Source organism: Carettochelys insculpta, chromosome 2, assembly GCF_033958435.1.
Source record: "Carettochelys insculpta isolate YL-2023 chromosome 2, ASM3395843v1, whole genome shotgun sequence".
NCBI lineage: Eukaryota > Metazoa > Chordata > Testudines > Carettochelyidae > Carettochelys > Carettochelys insculpta.
In genome coordinates this window covers 66641482-66659608 of record NC_134138.1, presented here as the reverse complement: position 1 = coordinate 66659608, position 18127 = coordinate 66641482, and the positions used below count along the sequence as shown (strand labels likewise).

Sequence of the window (18127 nt, the reverse complement as noted above, 5' to 3'; positions counted from 1 at the left end):
TCAATTGCCAGCAAAACACAACAATAAAAATATATACTCACACTGCGTCTACACAAGCCCCTTCCCTTCGAAAAGGGGCATGTTAGTGAGTGGGTTCAAAATATGCTAATGAGGCACTTCCTTGACTATGCAGCGCCTCATTATTATAAAGGCAGCCACGGCAATTCGAAAGTGCGGCTTTTGAATTGCACACTGCCTGTGGAGATGGAGACCTTCTGAAAGGACCCCCCAGTTTTCGAAAGCCCCTTCTTCCTATCTGGTGTTAGGAAGAAGGGGCTTTTGAAAACTGGTGGGTCCTTTTGGAAGGTCCCCGTCTCCGGGGTGGTGTGGCTGCCATTATGCTAATGAGGAGCTGCATATTCATGGTAACCCCTCATTAGCATCTTTCGAAACCACTCATTAACATGCCCCTTCTGAAAGGAAGGGGCTCGTGTAGATCCAGGGTGAGTATATATTTTTATTGTTGTGTTTTGCTGGCATTTGACCACTGTACATTAGTGTGCAGAACAGTTTTAATTATAATCACCTGTTTTCAGATTTCTATACACTTCTAAAAAGTTTACCCAGCCTCAAAGTATAATATTTTATACTTAACTAGTGCAGATCTAGTAAAAAGAGCACAAGTTAAAATACCTTGTGCCCAGATTGCTGCTGAAATAATGGGTAGGAATACTCAACAAAGGAGGATTTAAACAAAACAAGCCACTATGGTAATGAATGCAACTGAAAGTCCTATAAGTAAATACTTAACATAATTGCAAGATCCGTAAGACATTTGAAAAAAAGCTGTTTGCCAAATGGCAATGGGTTAAGTCAGCAGACAGAAATTATATTCCAACATATCTTAAATGGAATTTCAAGAACAGGTTTGATTTCTTTATAGCCCAGTCTTCCATAGTCTGGCACCATCGGTAGTCCAGCATCCCTTGGGTACTCCCGGAAAAAGCTAGGTCCCACACTCAGCAACTCTTCCCCTGTTCTGGAAGAGCTTCCAGAGCACTGTGAATAGCTCATTTGTGGCATTCAAGATCAGGGAAGAAGGAGGAGGAGTGGTCATGGGGGAACACTTGAGAGGGGAGGCAGGGCGGCTGTGGAGCTTTGGAGCCTTGGCTGGTGATGGGGCCACAAGTGCAGCCCCATGGAGGCTGGGATCACAGTCCAGTGGCTGGTGGCAGGGGCTTGGGGGCTGTGAGTGCAGCCTGATGGCTGCAGGGCTCAACAGCTATCCCGCCTCTTTTCCCCGGTGTCCTCCCCTCATCCTCACTTGGTCAATGCTTTCTCCTCTGCAGCTGCTGGCATTGACCTCCCTTGGGTTGTCAGATTCCATGGCTTGGGAATAAGTCAGATCCTGAGGGTGCTGGACTAAGGAGGTACAACCTCTACTGGAGAATTCAGAGAGTAAAATAGTCATTCCAAAATGTGCTTTTAAATGTAGTATAATCACCAGTGTTAAGATGCTCTGAAAGAAGTAAATACAGAGATCATTCAGTGCCTGGCTCTTCTTGCTTTCCATATTTTATAGAATTTAAAGGAAGGTTATTATAAAAGTCACCGTCTACATTAAAGTGACAGAATTCCATTCTGTGGTATTCAGACTTCTTTCAGACCATCTAATGCACTAAAGGTCACAGGCCTTGATTCATGAAATAGGGATGTACTACAGGTAGAACCTCTCTCCTCTGGCACCCTCAGGGACTAAGCAGCACTGGATGAGAGAATTTGCCAGACCATGTGGGAGGTCAATATTGTCTAGCACATTATGAACACTTCTACTGCTTGCTGGGCTCTTAGAAGATACTTAGGGGTAAATCAGAGATAAGTAACAGCACAGAACACTGAAAGCCAGGACTGATGGCTGTAAACTCTTTATGGGACCACAGGAAACTTGGCCACACTCGAGATAAGTGGTCATCCAGCTACCTAAAATCATTCCAGGTTATGGATGTTGTGGATGAGAGAGTTCCGGACTAGGGATTCAACCTGTACTGCATCACAACTTTAATGCAAACCTTTACGTTATGCTGACTGAGAGCCTTTAGTCTGCACAATATGAAGGTGTTTGCCTTAAATGAAATGTACAGACATCTGGATGAAATGCTGAGGAAAAACGGTGTGGTTTGGGAGACAGAGAGGTGGCTGTGGCTTCAGCTTCTTAATTTTGCAGATCCAGGAACCAGACAATTCTTATTCCCACAGCAGCCTTCCTGCTAGGCACTATGGCCATAACAAGAACTGTGCTGCCTATGGCCAGGTTTACTCGTATCTGCACACATTTTCTGCCGAGAGTGAAGGATGCAAATGCCAAACTTGCATTTCTACATTATCAAGCAGGAGTAATATTGGTGTACTTTATTTAATTAAATAAAACCTCTACCTGTGTGTTGTGAAACTCTGTGCCCTCTAGTGTTAGCTAGTCCAGCAAGAGGTAGATGAACCTGCTATAGCCTTGGCTAAGAAGATTGTACCTTTTGGCTCACGCAGTAGCAGCTCATGCATTAAGCTCCAGTGATCCAAAGTTTGATCCCTGACACTGACAACAGGGGTCTGTTGGCATAACATTAATGGTTGCTGCCTTGTTAGTGGACAGTGCAGCATCCTCCTGTCCAGCCTATGCTTCATCTTCTTGTTCGGCCTATGCTTCCTGCCCTGCAAAACACACAGAATTTCAACCTGACACAATGGAATCTATGCCATGTTGAGATCTGTGATGACCACCTTGAAAGTATAATTCTCTGGGCTGGCAGAGTTTAAGAGATTTGTAATCTGACAGCAACAGCTGCTCTTGAACGGAAACTGAACCCATGAATGAAGAGCTGATGATTGTAGCTTATAAACAATTCCCTCCTTGTGCTACCTGCATTGACTTCTGTTAGTTTATTTCATTTGCCATTAATCAGCCATTGAATGAAATTCTGGCCCTACTGAAGTCAATGTAAGTTTTGTCATTGACTTCAGAGAGGGCCAGGCTTATACATCCATATAGGATATGTCTACACTAGAGGCATCTATCTTTAGCATTATGCATCGCTAGGTATACCTCACTATTAGTCAGAATATTTCAATATCCAGAACCTCTGGGTCCTGGGACTGCCAGATATCAAAGTTTACTGGATATTTTATTTTTGGGCACTTTAGCACTCTTGGGCTACGTCTACACGTGAAGCCAACATCGAAATAGCTTATTTCGATGTAGCAACATCGAAATAGGCTATTTCGATGAATAACGTCTACACGTCCTCCAGGGCTGGCAACGTCGATGTTCAACTTCGATGTTGCGCGGCACCACATCGAAATAGGCGCTGCGAGGGTACGTCTACACGCCAAAGTAGCACACATCGAAATAAGGGTGCCAGGCACAGCTGCAGACAGGGTCACAGGGCGGACTCAACAGCAAGCCGCTCCCTTAAAGGGCCCCTCCCAGACACAGTTGCACTAAACAACACAAGATACACAGAGCTGACAACTGGTTGCAGACCCTGTGCCTGCAGCATAGATCCCCAGCTGCCGCAGAAGCAGCCAGAAGCCCTGGGCTAAGGGCTGCTGCCCACGGTGACCATAGAGCCCCACAGAGGCTGGAGAGAGAGCATCTCTCAACCCCCCAGCTGATGGCCGCCATGGAGGACCCAGCAATTTCGACGTTGCGGGACGCAGGTCGTCTACACGGTCCCTACTTCGACGTTGAACGTCGAAGTAGGGCGCTATTCCGATCCCCTCATGAGGTTAGTGACTTCGACGTCTCGCCGCCTAACGTCGAAGTTAACTTCGAAATAGCGCCCGACGCGTGTAGCCGCGACGGGCGCTATTTCGAAGTTGGTGCCGCTACTTCGAAGTAGCGTGCACGTGTAGACACAGCTTTGTTCTTTTTGCCCAAGTAGCTAGCCAATATTTGGGGCCTTGAGGGATTGATTTCTCTAGGAAGAGAAAACCAGCGGAGAGCCAGGTATATTGTTTGGTGCAAAGAACACACACACAGTCCTTTCTGCTGGAACATATTAGGAACAGATAATAGCAGCTGGCTGTTTCCTTGCTCACTGTTTTTGAGTCTGTCTCTTCAGTCAGTTCTGTATGCAAGGAGTTCTGTCTTTCTGCTCCCCCTCAGGGTCATATTAATGACCACTTTCCCTCCCTTCTGGATTCTTGCCTTTAACACACATGCACATTTCCAAACAACTCTCTGGCCCCTATATTTGCCACCAGTATCAAGGAAATCCCTCAAACCACAGGGCTTAGCTATATGGCCAACGGCCTGGACAGCAATCTCGTTTTCTTTCAAATTAACACTGCATGGAGGGGCATTGAATTGATCCTTTCAATTAACCTGAAAGAAAGATGCTTAACTTGCTAATCAGTTTTAACCAGGTCTGTGATTTATTTTTAGATCAAATACCACTTATTGGGCACTGTTAACATGCTCCAGCATAACAACATTATAATTTCCTCATAATAGCTAGACCAGTGTCTATTTATATATTCTGTAGACAGAAAGGAAATGCTTTGTTATACTGTTTTGTTTTTTTAATTACTGATTATAGTTTAAGATTTTTAAGGTAAATTTACTGCCTGCAGGCACCAAACCCTTCCTGCAAATAAGATCATTAAGAATCATAATGCAACTATTGTTGTGGTGACAGCTGTTAGAATGGCCTAGTGAAGAACTTTTACTGGCACTTTTAAGCCTCTGATATTATGGGATTTATTGCCTCCAACACAAACAACAGAGTTCCTTTCTCTAGCTTTATTTTATGTGCTCTAGCAGTGTGCATGCTGGTGCCCCAAAACATACATTAACCAACACTACATTTATTTAATACTCTTTCAAATAGACCATTTCCACAGTCACTAATATAGTCGAGTTGCCTCCAGTGGCATTTGAATTAACAAATGTTTCCAATGCTTAAGTCCAAGAGATACACCAGTCAATAGGAGGACATTCTGGATTAGTATGTTTTCAGTGCTGGGCAACTGAGTGTTGGTAAGTAGCAACCTAACTTTTCCCTCCTTGCACAGATGAAAGAAAAAAAACACACTGAACAATGGGCAGCATGTAACATTTTAACCATTGCAGCAGTTATCACAGAATGAAAGAAAGAGTTCAAGTGGCACCCAAACAGGAAAAATGAGGTACTTTCTCTGAGTGGTACTGAACAAAAATTCAACTCAATTGTGTCTGAAATAAGTATCTGTTGCACAGACATGTATATACGTATCACATATGCACAGGTATATGAAAGACTTTTACAGGTTCTTGAAAGAAAGAACAGTTTCTTATTAAGCTTTCCAATTTAGACTTGATTCTTATCTCAGAGTTACTTCATCAGAGCACCAACACGTCCAGTATCAAATCAGGGCTCTGGTCCTGGTTCCACTGAAGCTAGTAAGAGTTTTGTCATTGAAAAAAAAAAAGACTGGAACCAGGCCCCCCTCAACATTTGGGAGCCAGTGGAATACTTTCAACCTAAAACAGGTATTTCTGAGGTGCAGTATTTTATGAATGCAATGTACATACTTTGTGGACCATATATGGCTTGATTTCTTTAACTTATATCCTTATGCTTTTTTCCTGCAACAGACCTTCTCTTCTACCCCTGCAGTATTTAAGTTACTCACTTATCCTCCTTGGCAATCATTTATGCTGATTTGTAAGGCTTTAATTTAGTCCAGTACGCTCACGTCCTCTGAATTTGAAACACTGTGGGGATGCCTGGTTTACACTTGCGTCATTTAAATCAGAATCAGATTTGATGTTTACAGCATCTGGCTATGTGTGTATAAAACTCTTGTTAGGAAGCTGCATCCTCTCTGTGACTTTCCTGTGACTGTCTCCTTGGGCATAGTAACATTTATGCCGAGGGCTTTGTTAAATGAGGGCGTTTCCAGGCTGCCATTTATTCTTTGAAAACTTATTTAGTGTTTGCCTTAGGAACTGCAAGGTACCAGCTGATCCTTTTCCATTACAAGGTACTGTCTAAATTTCCTGAGCAGCAGAGTCAGGATCAGATCATGGATTACAATGTGAGAAGCTGCTGTAGAGGCAAGACAAACAGAAGGGAATGGGGGTGTGGCTGCTGGGGCTGTTACTTTGGCCCCTTCCATACCCCAGGGAGGGCTTGTGTATATTTTTGTAAAAGCCGTTGGAGAATCAGGGTGGTTTAACTCCATCTGTTACACCACAATTACTGTGGAACAGCAGCTGCAGTACTCAGTTTACAGATACAACCCAGAATATCTGATAAAAAAATGGCTAGAACCAGGGTCTCAAACTCCAATCCACGGGCCATCTATGGGCTGGAGCTTTTTCACAGTCTGGCTTGGGAGTCTTGGAGGCATGGGAAGGCAGGCCTGACCTGTCCCCCAAGCCTCAGGCCTTCCCCTGACTCCCCTGCCCTCTCTCCTCCCCCTTGCACAGTGTCCCCTGTGGGATGTGGTTTTGGAAATTACCAGCAGGGCCTGGTGCAGAGCTGGGGGCTGTGTGCAATGGGCGAGAGAGGGTGAGGTGGTGGAGGGAAGGGGAGGGGCTTGGGAGATGGGGACAGGCACACCTCCACCCTCCCCTGGGCACTGGGACTCCCATGCCAGATTGCATGGTAGACCATCATTGGCTTAGAAAAGAGTAGCAATTGGCCTTAACGGTTCAAAAGAAGTAGTTCTTCCTTAATGGTATTGACCAGAAGCTAATGAAAATAGGTCTGAGAATCAAAGTAAACTTCAGTTGTCTGGAAAACACTTTGGAATGTGGCATTTGTTCTAGTCAGTCAACTGGATTAGAGTAATGAAGGCAATGGAGAGCAGGTGGCAGTGGGCAATCAGCTGATTCATGCAGTGCAGTGATTCATGCAGTGCAGAGGAATCCTGGAAGGATGACAAGAGTGGTAGTCAGTAAATTAGATACATACTGCAACAACAACAACAAAAAGAGTATTTATTTGAATTGGTAAAGAATTTGTTTTCAATATTCTGGAGTCCTTAGTCTACTAAGGTCACTTAGTGGTGGAGGATGAATTTAAAATTGCTGGAAATATCCAGGGGAAACTTCCTCTGGAATAGCGCAACTGCATTAGGATGGAAAGCTGAAGGAGGCAACTTCACTACCACTAGCCACCAATCTCTGCACTTCCAGCACAGGGGAAGGAGGGAACAAGGCCAGGTGTGTTCTAGGCAGTAGGTGTGCACAGGGCAGGGATGTAGCAAAGCAGACAACTCCTCCCATTACTTAACACTTCACTGGCATAAGTCCCCTGTTACTCTGCTAGGGCTGGTGGGCCAAGGCTCAGGGAGCCAAAGCCATTTCCCTAGTGTAAGCCCTTTCCACTATACTCATCTTCAGGTTTAAGGTGATGGTGAATTTGGGGGAGTGTATTTAGGCCTCTCTTGTGCCTGCGCTCTGAAAAAGTCTACTAGCGGGAATACAGGCAGAAACAGGGAATTTTAAGCAAGTACTGGAGAATCTGTAGTAAGCAGACTGTGAATTGTGAGGGTGAGCATTATCACTACAAACCTGATTTAACACTTCTGCTCACCCACTCAACACTATGCAGTCTGCTTGTCCAGTCAAAGCCAGCTAACTCAACCTTCAACAGTGAATACTCACACAGGGCTTGCCAACTGTCTAATCGCAGCAAACCAACCACCACTGCCTTGTCCCTGCCCCTTCTCTGAGCCCCAGTCACTCCATTTCCCCTCTGCCCATTGCTGGCTCTCCCCCACCCTCACTCACTTTCAACAGGCTGGGACAAGGGATTAGGATGCAGGAGGCGGTGTGGGGGTACTGGTGAGCAACCTGGAGTGTGGGAGAAAGCTCCATGCAAGGGCAGGGGGTGGGATGCGGGAGAGGGTGCAGTGTGCTGGATCTGGGAGAGGGTGATAGAGAGGCTCACAGTTAGGGCAGGGGCTTGAGGGGGTGGAGGGTACAGGCTCTGGCTGGTTGGTGCTTACCTCAGGTTGCGGAATCTGTGCTTGGGATGGGGTCAGGGCACAGAGACCCACTGGCTGCTCCTGTGCTAGGAGCCAGAGGGATGTGCTAGTAGCTGAATGGAGCCAGGGCAGTTAGGGAACCTGCCGTAGCCCTGTTGCACTGCTACAGTCTATTACAATATCCCACATCAGTTTCACTAGTGCCTGCGAAACTGAGGCCAACTGCAAGAGGCTGCTGGCCGATCCAAGCGCCTGACAACCTTAGACTCATAGGGTGCATCTACACTTGCATTCCTCTTTCAAAAGAGGTATGCAAATGAGGTAAATAGAAAATGCAAATGATGTATAAATTTGCATATTTGGAACCTCATTTGCATATTCTAATTTCAAAAGCGCTTCTTTCGAAAGAAGAAAGCCAGTGTAGACGCTGCTCTTTCGAAAGTAAACCCATCTTTGAAAGAATCCTTCTTCCCATTAAATAAAGGGAAGAAGGATTCTTTCGAAGATGGGTTTACTTTTGAAAGAGCAGCATCTACACTGGCTTTCTTCTTTCGAAAGAAGCGCTTTTGAAATGAGAATATGCAAATGAGATGCAAAACACACAAATTTACACATCATTTGCGTTTTCACTTTACCTCATTTGCATACCTCTTTCAAAAGAGGAACGCACGTGTAGACGCACCCCTAGTGAACTGCTGGCAAAGAAGCCACAGGCCAAACTAAAATAAATAATAAATCTGAGGAAGTTGTGATTTGCCCAAATGTATCAAGTCTTGAATTATTCTAAGTGTTATTACACTGGCTCCAAACTTTGTTTTCTCTCTTGAGGTAGGGAGGATGTGAGTAACTTGCTGCTCAGGTGATATAAATTTAGAGTCCAACCCCAAAAGTATTCAAAGTAGATGTCTCTTAAAACACTTCTGAGTTTTTGTGTCTGAAGTGTAGTAATGTGAGACTCCCTGAAGGCCAATGTAAAAGAATGAATAATTAGTATCAATTGTTCATTACTGCTCTGGCCCACAGGTTTTCTCTTCTGTGTGTGTCACTGTGTTGATGAATTTGCCCATATATGGGTTTCTATTTTTTTACTTGCTGAGTGTACTATTAACAACACGGTCATGTGCAGATGTAGAGCTCAAGAATGAAAGTTCATTCTTTCTAGGGAAGGATTTGTCCCTGCTCTGAGAACTCAGGCATGCTCTCTCTCGTTCTCTGTCTGCGTGACTGATAAGTTGGGGTGAGGGGACCATAAAAGTTTGCAGAACTCCTGTGGCCTGATTTTTAGAAGAGCTGACTTGCTGCAGCTGCCACTGACTTGCTGGATTTATGAGTGTTCACCACTTACGAACATTGGCCCTCGATTGTGGAGGGGTTTGAAAAATGGCAAAACTGGATTAGTGACAAGTTTATATCAATGACTATGTAAACTCACTGACACTCCTAGTTTGCCCCTCGGATATATGGGAAGCGAAGTAGCTGCAAAGGGAGCTACAGCCCTGAGGCTTCAGAAGCAACCTAGCTTGGCTATTTTCCACAAGATGGACATAGGGACTAGGATTTAACCCTGTGGGAGAATACTACTATATATGCAGGAATGTTTTCATTTAATAAAAATCTTCCTTTCAACATTTTTAGTTTATTATATTGGCCTAATCAGTCATGTTCTAATTAATCTGTCAGATTCCAGTGCACTTTGCCAGAATTGCATTACCCTCTAGAAATAGTTACAGCATGTAGTTATTCAAGTTCCTACTGATCCCACTTTGATGGAGATGAGAGAAGGAACCACTTTCTGTGAGCCTAAGCGAGCAGTGTAATGAGAGAGAACTGGGAGAGGGTGCTTTGTGGAGACTGCATTAGTAAAAGAGAGAAAGACACACTTGTTCCAACACTTGTTGCAAAGAGGGGAGCAAAATAAAAATGCAACCAGAAACCCCAGAAGTCCAAGGGAATTCATAAGTTGGTTTCTGCTTTATTTGTAATTTATTTGTATTACAGTAATACCCAAAATTGCTATTTAGAACCAAAGGCCCATTGTGCTACTGGTAGCTACTGCAGAAACATAAAGGGACTTACTTGGTTTGTGTTCTGCAAAGTATACAATCTGAGACTATTCACAAGACTTCTCTTCCAGGCACCATGATGCCTGATCTCAGGGCATGTGCATAGTGGTCCTTCTCCCACACCACCATGTGTTACAGATGGCTGGGGTTGTAAGCAGGAGGAAGATTCTTGGGACGTCTTCATCCGTCTCTGTGACCATTGGCACTGCTGCTGGCAGAGCAGTTCCTGATCCTTGTTAAGCTCTGCTGTAGAGGCATTCTAGAGAGTGCTCTTCTGCTAAGCTGATGCAATAGCATTACGTACAAATGGGTGGAAACTCTGACCCCTGCTTTGCTTTGCTTCGTTTTTGGGGATTGGTGGGTTGGGGAAATCTTTCATTTTTAATCACTGTAAAGAATCTGAACTTGGCTGAAGAGGTGCTTCTTGCCACTATTTCTTTTATATTGAGACCTCCACTCTTACTGTAAAAACAATGAGTCCAGCTGCACCAACTCTAAAAACAATGGATCCAGTTGCACCTTAAAGACTAACAAATTTATTAGGGCGTAAGCTTTACTTCACAAAACGCCCAAATGAATTTGTAAGTCTTTAAGGTGCCATTGGCCTCCTTGTTGTTTTTGATGAAACTGAGAGGTAGGTATGTTAGTTTGCATCTTCACAAAACAAAAAAGCAGTCATGTAGCACTTTAAAGACTAACAAAATACAATATTATCCAGTGAGTTGAGGTTGTCATGGCGTTAATCTTTAAAGCTTAAATTTGATTCGTCTTTAAAGTGTTACAGGACTGCTTATTTGTTTTGCTGAAACAGACTGTTAAAATGCCCCAGATTGGTTTCACTAGTGTCTGGGAGATTGAGGTCAATTCCAAGAGATGCTTGGCCAATCCAGGAGTCTGGGAACCCTAGACTCACCTCTTTGAAACTCTTCATTGTACTTCCTCTCCTCTTTCCACATGTATTTTCAGCTGACTAAAACCCAGGATTTGAAACAATCACCCCAGATGGAAGGCATGTGAATTGACCCATTACAGTGGTCAAGAAGAGTATTTACTAAAACCGTGAAGTGGTCACTCACCTTAAGCTGGTGAAATATGGCATTCAGGGCTCGTGCTTCTCTCTCGCTCTCGGGAACAAGTCGTATTACTTGATCCCTGTTGGTAAGAGAACATTAATTTGAAGTTTTATGGACTTTATGCAACAACAGATCTCAGAAGTAAATCTATCCTTGACAGTCCATATTCATTTTGTTTCTTTCTAACTACTATAAAAATGACACGTGAATGAAAAATTTGCCTTCAAACGTCCCCTCCACTAACCGTGCACTTCACAAACCTAAGAAGTAAGCTGGGGATGGCAGCATCTATTACTAAGTTTTCCCAACAGTTTCCATTATAAGACCATGTTTTCAGTTGCTTGTATCTTTGCCAAACTTCAGCCATTTGGGCTGAAATTTCTCATTGCTACGGACAATGTTCTCTCTAATCTTTTCTACCCATGTGCATATTATTTTTCTCCATGTGCAGAATAATTTCTTCTGTATGAACTGAGGCATGTATGAATGTGAACCACAAAGAGAAACAAAAACTTAGCTCAGGCTGCTCTACTAATCAGCTGGGTGGCATTTGAGTTTCTCCTGAGCCGCTGCACAGAGCCCAATTTACAGGAAACACTGGACATGGGTCTACTTTAGGCTGAATATTTCTGGAAAACTTTAGCCAAAATAGTACAGATACTTCTGAGAACAAGGGCAGGGAATAACCCACTGTTTTGCCAGTGCTAAAAAAATTCATCAGTCTTTTCATTACAAAGCTCTGGAGACCTCATTCTGTGCAGCAGGAACCTGACATTTGGCCTTTTTGTTAGGAATGTGTCTTGTGCCATTCCCATAAAAATCTACTCAAATGTGGCCCAGATGAAAAATTGCAGTTCATACATTCTCAGTTCAGACTTCTTTAGATTTCAGGAGCTCAAGTCTCTGAAGATTCCACCCGCACTGAGCATGTTCCAGGTTGGGACCGAGCATGACTCTACTTGCAGCTGTAGTGCTGGGCTGTTGAAGACCAGGCTGGATCTGGACCTAGTGTGACCATATTTCCCAAATGAAAATAGGATGCTGTGCAGCACTGGCCTTAGCTGCTCACACGAGTCTGCTACTTCCCCTGGGTTGGTGTTGCTGCTTACTGGAACCTTGCCTGCTCCCAGTCCTACATCTTCCTTCCCTCTTGATGCAACTAAAATAGACCCAGATAGATCTGATGGAGGACATAGTTTGGACAGAGCTACCCCAAAGGGGAGGATCTATGAACAGGGATTCTCTACATCTTGGTGAAAAGGAGAAGACGGAAGTAGATAAAGTGCAGGTGAGCACTCAAGAGAAGCAGTCAAAGGAAAAAAAGTCCCATTCAATTGCATAATAAGAAGTCAGGAGTTAAAAAGTGACAAATTTTGTTAGTGCTTGTGTACAAATTCTAGAAGTCTAAATACTAGGAGAGGTGAACTTCAGTGTCTAGTATTAAATGAGGATATTAATACAATAGGCGTCAAAAAACTTGGTGGAATTTTGATGATCAATGAGAGATAGTAATATCAGTGTGTACAAAATATGTAGGAATAACAGAGCAGGTCACTGGGAGGAATAGCTCTGTATGGCTACGTCTACACGTGAAGCCTACATCGAAATAGCTTATTTCGATGTAGCAACATCAAAATAGGCTATTTCGATGAATAACGTCTACACGTCCTCCAGGGCTGGCAACGTCGATGTTCAACTTCGACGTTGCGCAGCCCAACATCGAAATAGGCGCAGCGAGGGAACGTCTACACGCCAAAGTAGCACACATCGAAATAGGGATGCCAGGCACAGCTGCAGACAGGGTCACAGGGCAGACTAGCACTTCCGGGGCAACAGCTAGCCGCTCCCTTAAAGGGCCCCTCCCAGACACACACAGCCTGCACAGCACGCGGTCTGAGGAGCCATAGGCACACAGACCCCGGGCGACGCAGTCATGGACCCCCAGCAGCAGCAGCCAGAGGTCCACCCAGCCCTCCCGGCAGGAGCAGGGCTTGCCCTGCTCCATGCCATGCGGGAGGCAGCTGAGCACCTCCTTGCTACACCGGAGGAGGAGCTGCCCCCAGGGCAGCAGGGCTCAACCCCCAACCCTGCAGCACCCCGCCCCCACCCCTGCCTCACACACCGGCGGCTGTGGAGCTACCCCACCAGCACTGAGTGGTGGGAGCGGCTGGTGCTTGGGGAGTGGGACGACGACCGCTGGCTCAGGAACTTCAGGATGAGCCGGCAGACATTTATGGAGCTGTGCCGGTGGCTCACCCCCGCACTCAGGCACCAGGACACGGCCATGCGGCATGCCCTCACAGTGCAGAAATGGGTCGGCATCGCTGTCTGGAAGCTGGCCACTCCCGACAGCTACCGATCCGTGGGGCAGCAGTTTGGTGTCGGCAAGGCCACCGTCGGGGCTGTCCTCATGGAGGTAAGAGAACCCACGGGGCGAGGGCAGGCCAGGGGAGGGGGGCCCGGGCAGAGGAGGGCAGGGCAGAGGAGGGGAGGGGAGGGCGGGGGAGGGCAGGGCAGGGCCACGCACACCCTGCTCACCCCTCATTGGTGCTGTCCCATGTGCTTTCCCTGCAGGTTGTGCGTGCCATCAACGCCATGCTCCTGCACAGGCTCGTGAGGCTGGGGGACCCAGATGCCACCATCGCCGCCTTTGCCACCCTGGGCTTCCCCAACTGCTTCGGGGCTCTGGATGGGACTCACATCCCCATCCGCGCCCCGCATCACAGTGGAGGACAATACCTGAATCGCAAGGGCTACCATTCTGTCGTCCTCCAGGCCTTGGTGGACAGCCGGGGACGTTTCCAGGAGATTTATGTGGGCTGGCCTGGCAGCACCCACGACGCCCGGGTTTTCCGGAACTCGGGCCTGTGCCGCCGGCTGGAGGCGGGGACCTACATCCCCCAGCGGGAGATCCCTTTGGGGGACACCACCATGCCCCTCTGCGTCATCGCAGATGTGGCCTACCCCCTCCGGCCCTGGCTCATGCACTTGTACACGGGCCATCTCTCCGCTAGCCAGGAGCGCTTCAACCAGCGCCTGAACCACGCGCGCCAGGTGGTGGAGCGCTCATTTGGCCACCTGAAAGGACGCTGGAGATGTCTCCTGACCCGCCTGGATGTGGGCCCCAACAACATCCCCCTGATTGTGGGTGCCTGCTGCGCCCTGCACAATTTGGTGGAGAGCAAGGGGGAGGCCCTTTTCCAGGGCTGGGCTGTGGAGGCCGGCAGGGCCGACGTGCAGCCACCCGCTGCCCCCAGTCGGCAGGTGGACCCCGAAGGGACCCGGGTCCAGGAGGCCCTGCGGGCCCACTTCGACCAACAGGCCGCGGGGTGAACTCTGCCAGGCCCCCCACTGCCCGCCCCTTCCTTCACCACACTCCTGCCCCAACGGCCACACCATGGAGCACCCAACCGCACCTCCCTCCCACTTTTCCTGGACAAGTGACAGCACGCACTTGTGGCTGAACTTAAACTGCTTTTTCTTTGAGAACTTTTTTTTTTAACTATAAATATATAAAACAAGAACAAACTATATACAACGTGTGGAAGCAAAGTAATATGTACAAATAAAACAATAGTAAGAAAAAAGTGTGCTCAGTAATAAAAAGAAAACCAGGGAGGATAAAGGGGAGAACTATTTACATGGGGGGGATGGGGCAAACGGGGGGCACAAAATAATAAGTTCCAACTATATACAAAGGGGGGACACGTCCCGGGCCCCTCGCCCCTAACGTCCGGCACTGGGCGTGGGCGGCCGGGAGCCCCGCCGTGGCCGCAGCCCTGTCCGGGGCTGGCTGGGGGTGGGCCGGACTGGAAGATATACCCGGCGCGTCTCAGCTGGCTCCAGGGGTCCCTCGGCGCTCCAGCCCTCGGCGGTGGGTGGCGGGGCGACGGCGGACGGGACGGCGACGGGCGGAGCAGCTGGTGGTGTGGCGGGTGGAGCAGGCACGTCGGGCGCTGCGGCGGCCGGCGCGGCATGCGGGGCCAGGTAGTCCACCAGGCGGTTGAAAGTCTCCATGTAGGCCCCCCATGCCTCTTGGCGCCAGGCCAGCGCCCGCTCCTGCAGCTGCAGGTGCTGCTCCGCGACCTCCAGCTGCCGACGGTGGATGGCCAGCAGCTGGGGGTCCGTCGCCGTCGGCTCGTGGTGGCGCGGGGTCCGCCGTCTAGCCCACCGTGGGGCCAGTCGGTCCTCGTCCGAGGGGCTTGCCTGGAGCGATGGTCCCGGAGGGCTCTCCAGGACCACTGATGCCTCGCCGGTGCTCTCTTCCGGTCCTTCTGATGGTGCAGGTGCGGGACACAGGAGAGGAGGGGGGGAAGAAGAATGGAGACAGGCGTTAGTGTGGGCCCCGAGCCGTGGCCTTTGTCCCCCCACCCCTGTGCTGCAGGTTCCCCATCCCCGTCCCTGGGAGATGCTGCTGTGATGGATGGGGTTCAGGGGTCCCCCTGCACTGCACCCCATCCCCTGGTGGGAGCGACTCTCACTTCACTCCGCAGGGTCTGACAGCAGGAGAGGTTTCTTAGGCCACAGATGCCCAGTTTCTCCCAGGAGTGACAGCACCAGCTGTCGGAAGAGACAGTCCTTCCAACCCGTCCTAGGGAGAAGACCCCAAGGGGTGCCCCTCTGGGATGCAGCTTTCCCCCTCCTCAGGCTGGCTGCCTTCCAGCTCTCCCTTCCCCTAGCCTCTACCTGTGGCCCCCGCCCTCCCCCCCCAATTCCAAGCCAGCTCGGCTCCTCCCCCCTCTTTGTTCAGGGCAGAGGTGTCACCTGCCAGCTGTAGCCCCAGGATCATCCTTTGCCCCTGGGAGCTATTCGGCTCTTGTTGCTCATATCTAGCCTGTGTCTCCCTTTTGCACTCCCCCCACTCCATCACATGCTGCTGCTGCTGCTGCTGCGGGGTGTCCCACCCCCTCCTCCCAGGGGCCCCTTGAGGTTCCGCTCCCCCCTGCCCCGGGGATGGGGCATGGCACTGTCGTGCGGGGTGGGGCGGGGGCAGGGGCTGATGCACTGCTGTGAGGGACATGGCCCTGCTGTCCTTGGGGCCATGGCCATGTGAGCATGTGGGGGGCCCTGGACACATATCTATTACCCCCGCCCCTCAAGCCCAGGGGTGTACACCAGAGGGGGGTACATACCTGTCAGTCCACTCCCACGGTCTGGAGATCCCCGGGGGGCGGAGGCCCGGCTGCTGCTCCGGGATGGCAGGAGGAGGATCTGCAGCCTGGATTCTGCGGAGGAGGAGCCCCCCTCCTCCTCCTCCTCCTCCTCCTGCCATGATGTCCTGGGGGTGGGCTCTGGGGGGGGCCCCTGGGGTGCGGGGCTTACCTCCGGGGCGGACTCCGGCTGCAGGGCCTGCTGGGGCTCGTCGGCCGAAGCATCAAGGGTGGCCGGAGGGGAGGAGGTGTGCCGGGGGCCCAGGATGTCCCTGAGCTCCCTGTAAAAGAGGCAAGTGATGGGGGCGGCCCCAGATCGGCTGGCCGCATCCCGGGCCCGGGAGTAACCCTGCTGCAGCTCCTTCACCTTACTCCTGAAGTGATCAGGAGTGCGGGCAGGGTGACCCCGGGCAGCCAGGCCGTCAGCCAACCGAGCGAACGCATCCGCGTTCCGCCTCTTGCTCCCCATTACCTGGAGCACCTCCTCCTCACTCCAGAGCCCCAGCAGGTCCCGCAGCTTGGCCTCTGTCCAGGAGGGGCCCTGCTGCCGCTTGCCAGCCTGGCTGCCTGCCTGGCTGGGCTGGCTGCCCTGGCTTCCCTTGGGGTGCTGGGGGGGCTGCCAGGAAGCCATCGCAGGTGGGGTGGCTGGTTTGGATGGCTGAGGGACATGCAGGCTGGCCACGTGTCTGGGCTGCCGCCTGCACGTTCCCTCAGCTTCCTGCACAGGAAGGGAGGGGGAGGGGACCTTTAAGGGGCCGCTCCACGCGGCCACCATTGAGCTGAGGGGCTGCAGAGAGCGTCTCTCAACCCCTCAGCTGATGGCCGCCATGGAGGACCCCGCAATTTCGACGTTGCGGGACGCGCAACGACTACACGGTCCCTACTTCGACGTTGAACGTCGAAGTAGGGCGCTATTCTTATCCCCTCATGGGGTTAGCGACTTCGACGTCTCGCCGCCTAACGTCGAAGTTAACTTCGAAATAGCGCCCGGCGCGTGTAGCCGTGACGGGCGCTATTTCGAAGTTAGTGCCGCTACTTCGAAGTAGCGTGCACGTGCAGACACGGCTTATGTGAAAGAAAGCCTACAGTCACATATAGTAAAAATCAAAGTGTGCCATAGAATCTCTGTGGCGAGATGCTGCATGGTTGACTATAGCAGTAATGCCTAACCGTCTTCTCTGGAGTCTCCCAAAATAGCATATTCCCTTGGGTTCAGATGGGTCGCCAGAGAGCGAGGGGGAGATGAAAGCTGCCTTTGGAGCATGCTCCCAACTGCTGCCCAGCTCAGTTCTCAGGGGACCACTCAGGTTTCCAAATGTGATGTGCTGTCACAAGAATACTGGCCAGGCTTGTCCCTGATACAGGAGTACGTTATCTGTATCTGTGTAAACAGCAGAAAAGGTGCCAGGTGAATATATGGATGGACTCCAGAGGACTAATAAGTGGTGGTGGTATGCGGTGCAAATGGCTTTTTCAAGCTGCCCCTTACGCTATCTCTTAGAGTCCCCTTCTTCTTTTGTGAATTGTTCTTCCTCCTTTCTTCTCTTCTCTCCATTCACCCTCTGTTTCCTTCAGTTTATCTCTTCATCCTTGTTTCTCATTCCACATGTTCCTTTCATTTCCTGCTGAGCATTCCCTGCACTTTGGACCCAAATCTGGAAATCTTTCTTCAGGCAAAGCCAGCAGTGACCTCAAAGGGTTTTGCCCATAGCTCCACTAATCTCTATACTATTTAAACATATGAACCTGGGTCAGATACGTTCTGCTACTGTTGACACCACCAGTTCAATGCAGTGTGTGTTGGAATAGCAAAAAGGTAATCCTAAACAGGGTTCTGCTGCTTCAGAGCGTTAAACTCTTGTAAACTCTTGTTAAGAGTGTTAAACCTCTTCAGAAGAAGAGGTGGCGGAGGGTTTGGGAGAATTACCAT

General features: G+C 49.3%; 1 protein-coding gene across 1 annotated transcript in view; it reads right to left on the bottom strand.

Annotated features, from left to right (window-relative positions):
* The window catches only part of CPA6 (carboxypeptidase A6), a 46365-nt gene extending 34951 nt beyond the window's left edge, over positions 1-11414 (bottom strand). The window contains exons 1-2 of the mRNA XM_074986663.1: positions 11308-11414; positions 11051-11126 (exon numbers count right to left, since the gene is read on the bottom strand). Coding sequence (XP_074842764.1) covers positions 11051-11126; positions 11308-11414 — 183 coding nt within the window. The remainder of the gene's footprint in view (positions 1-11050; positions 11127-11307) is intronic.
* Between the last annotated feature and the right edge of the window lie 6713 nt (positions 11415-18127).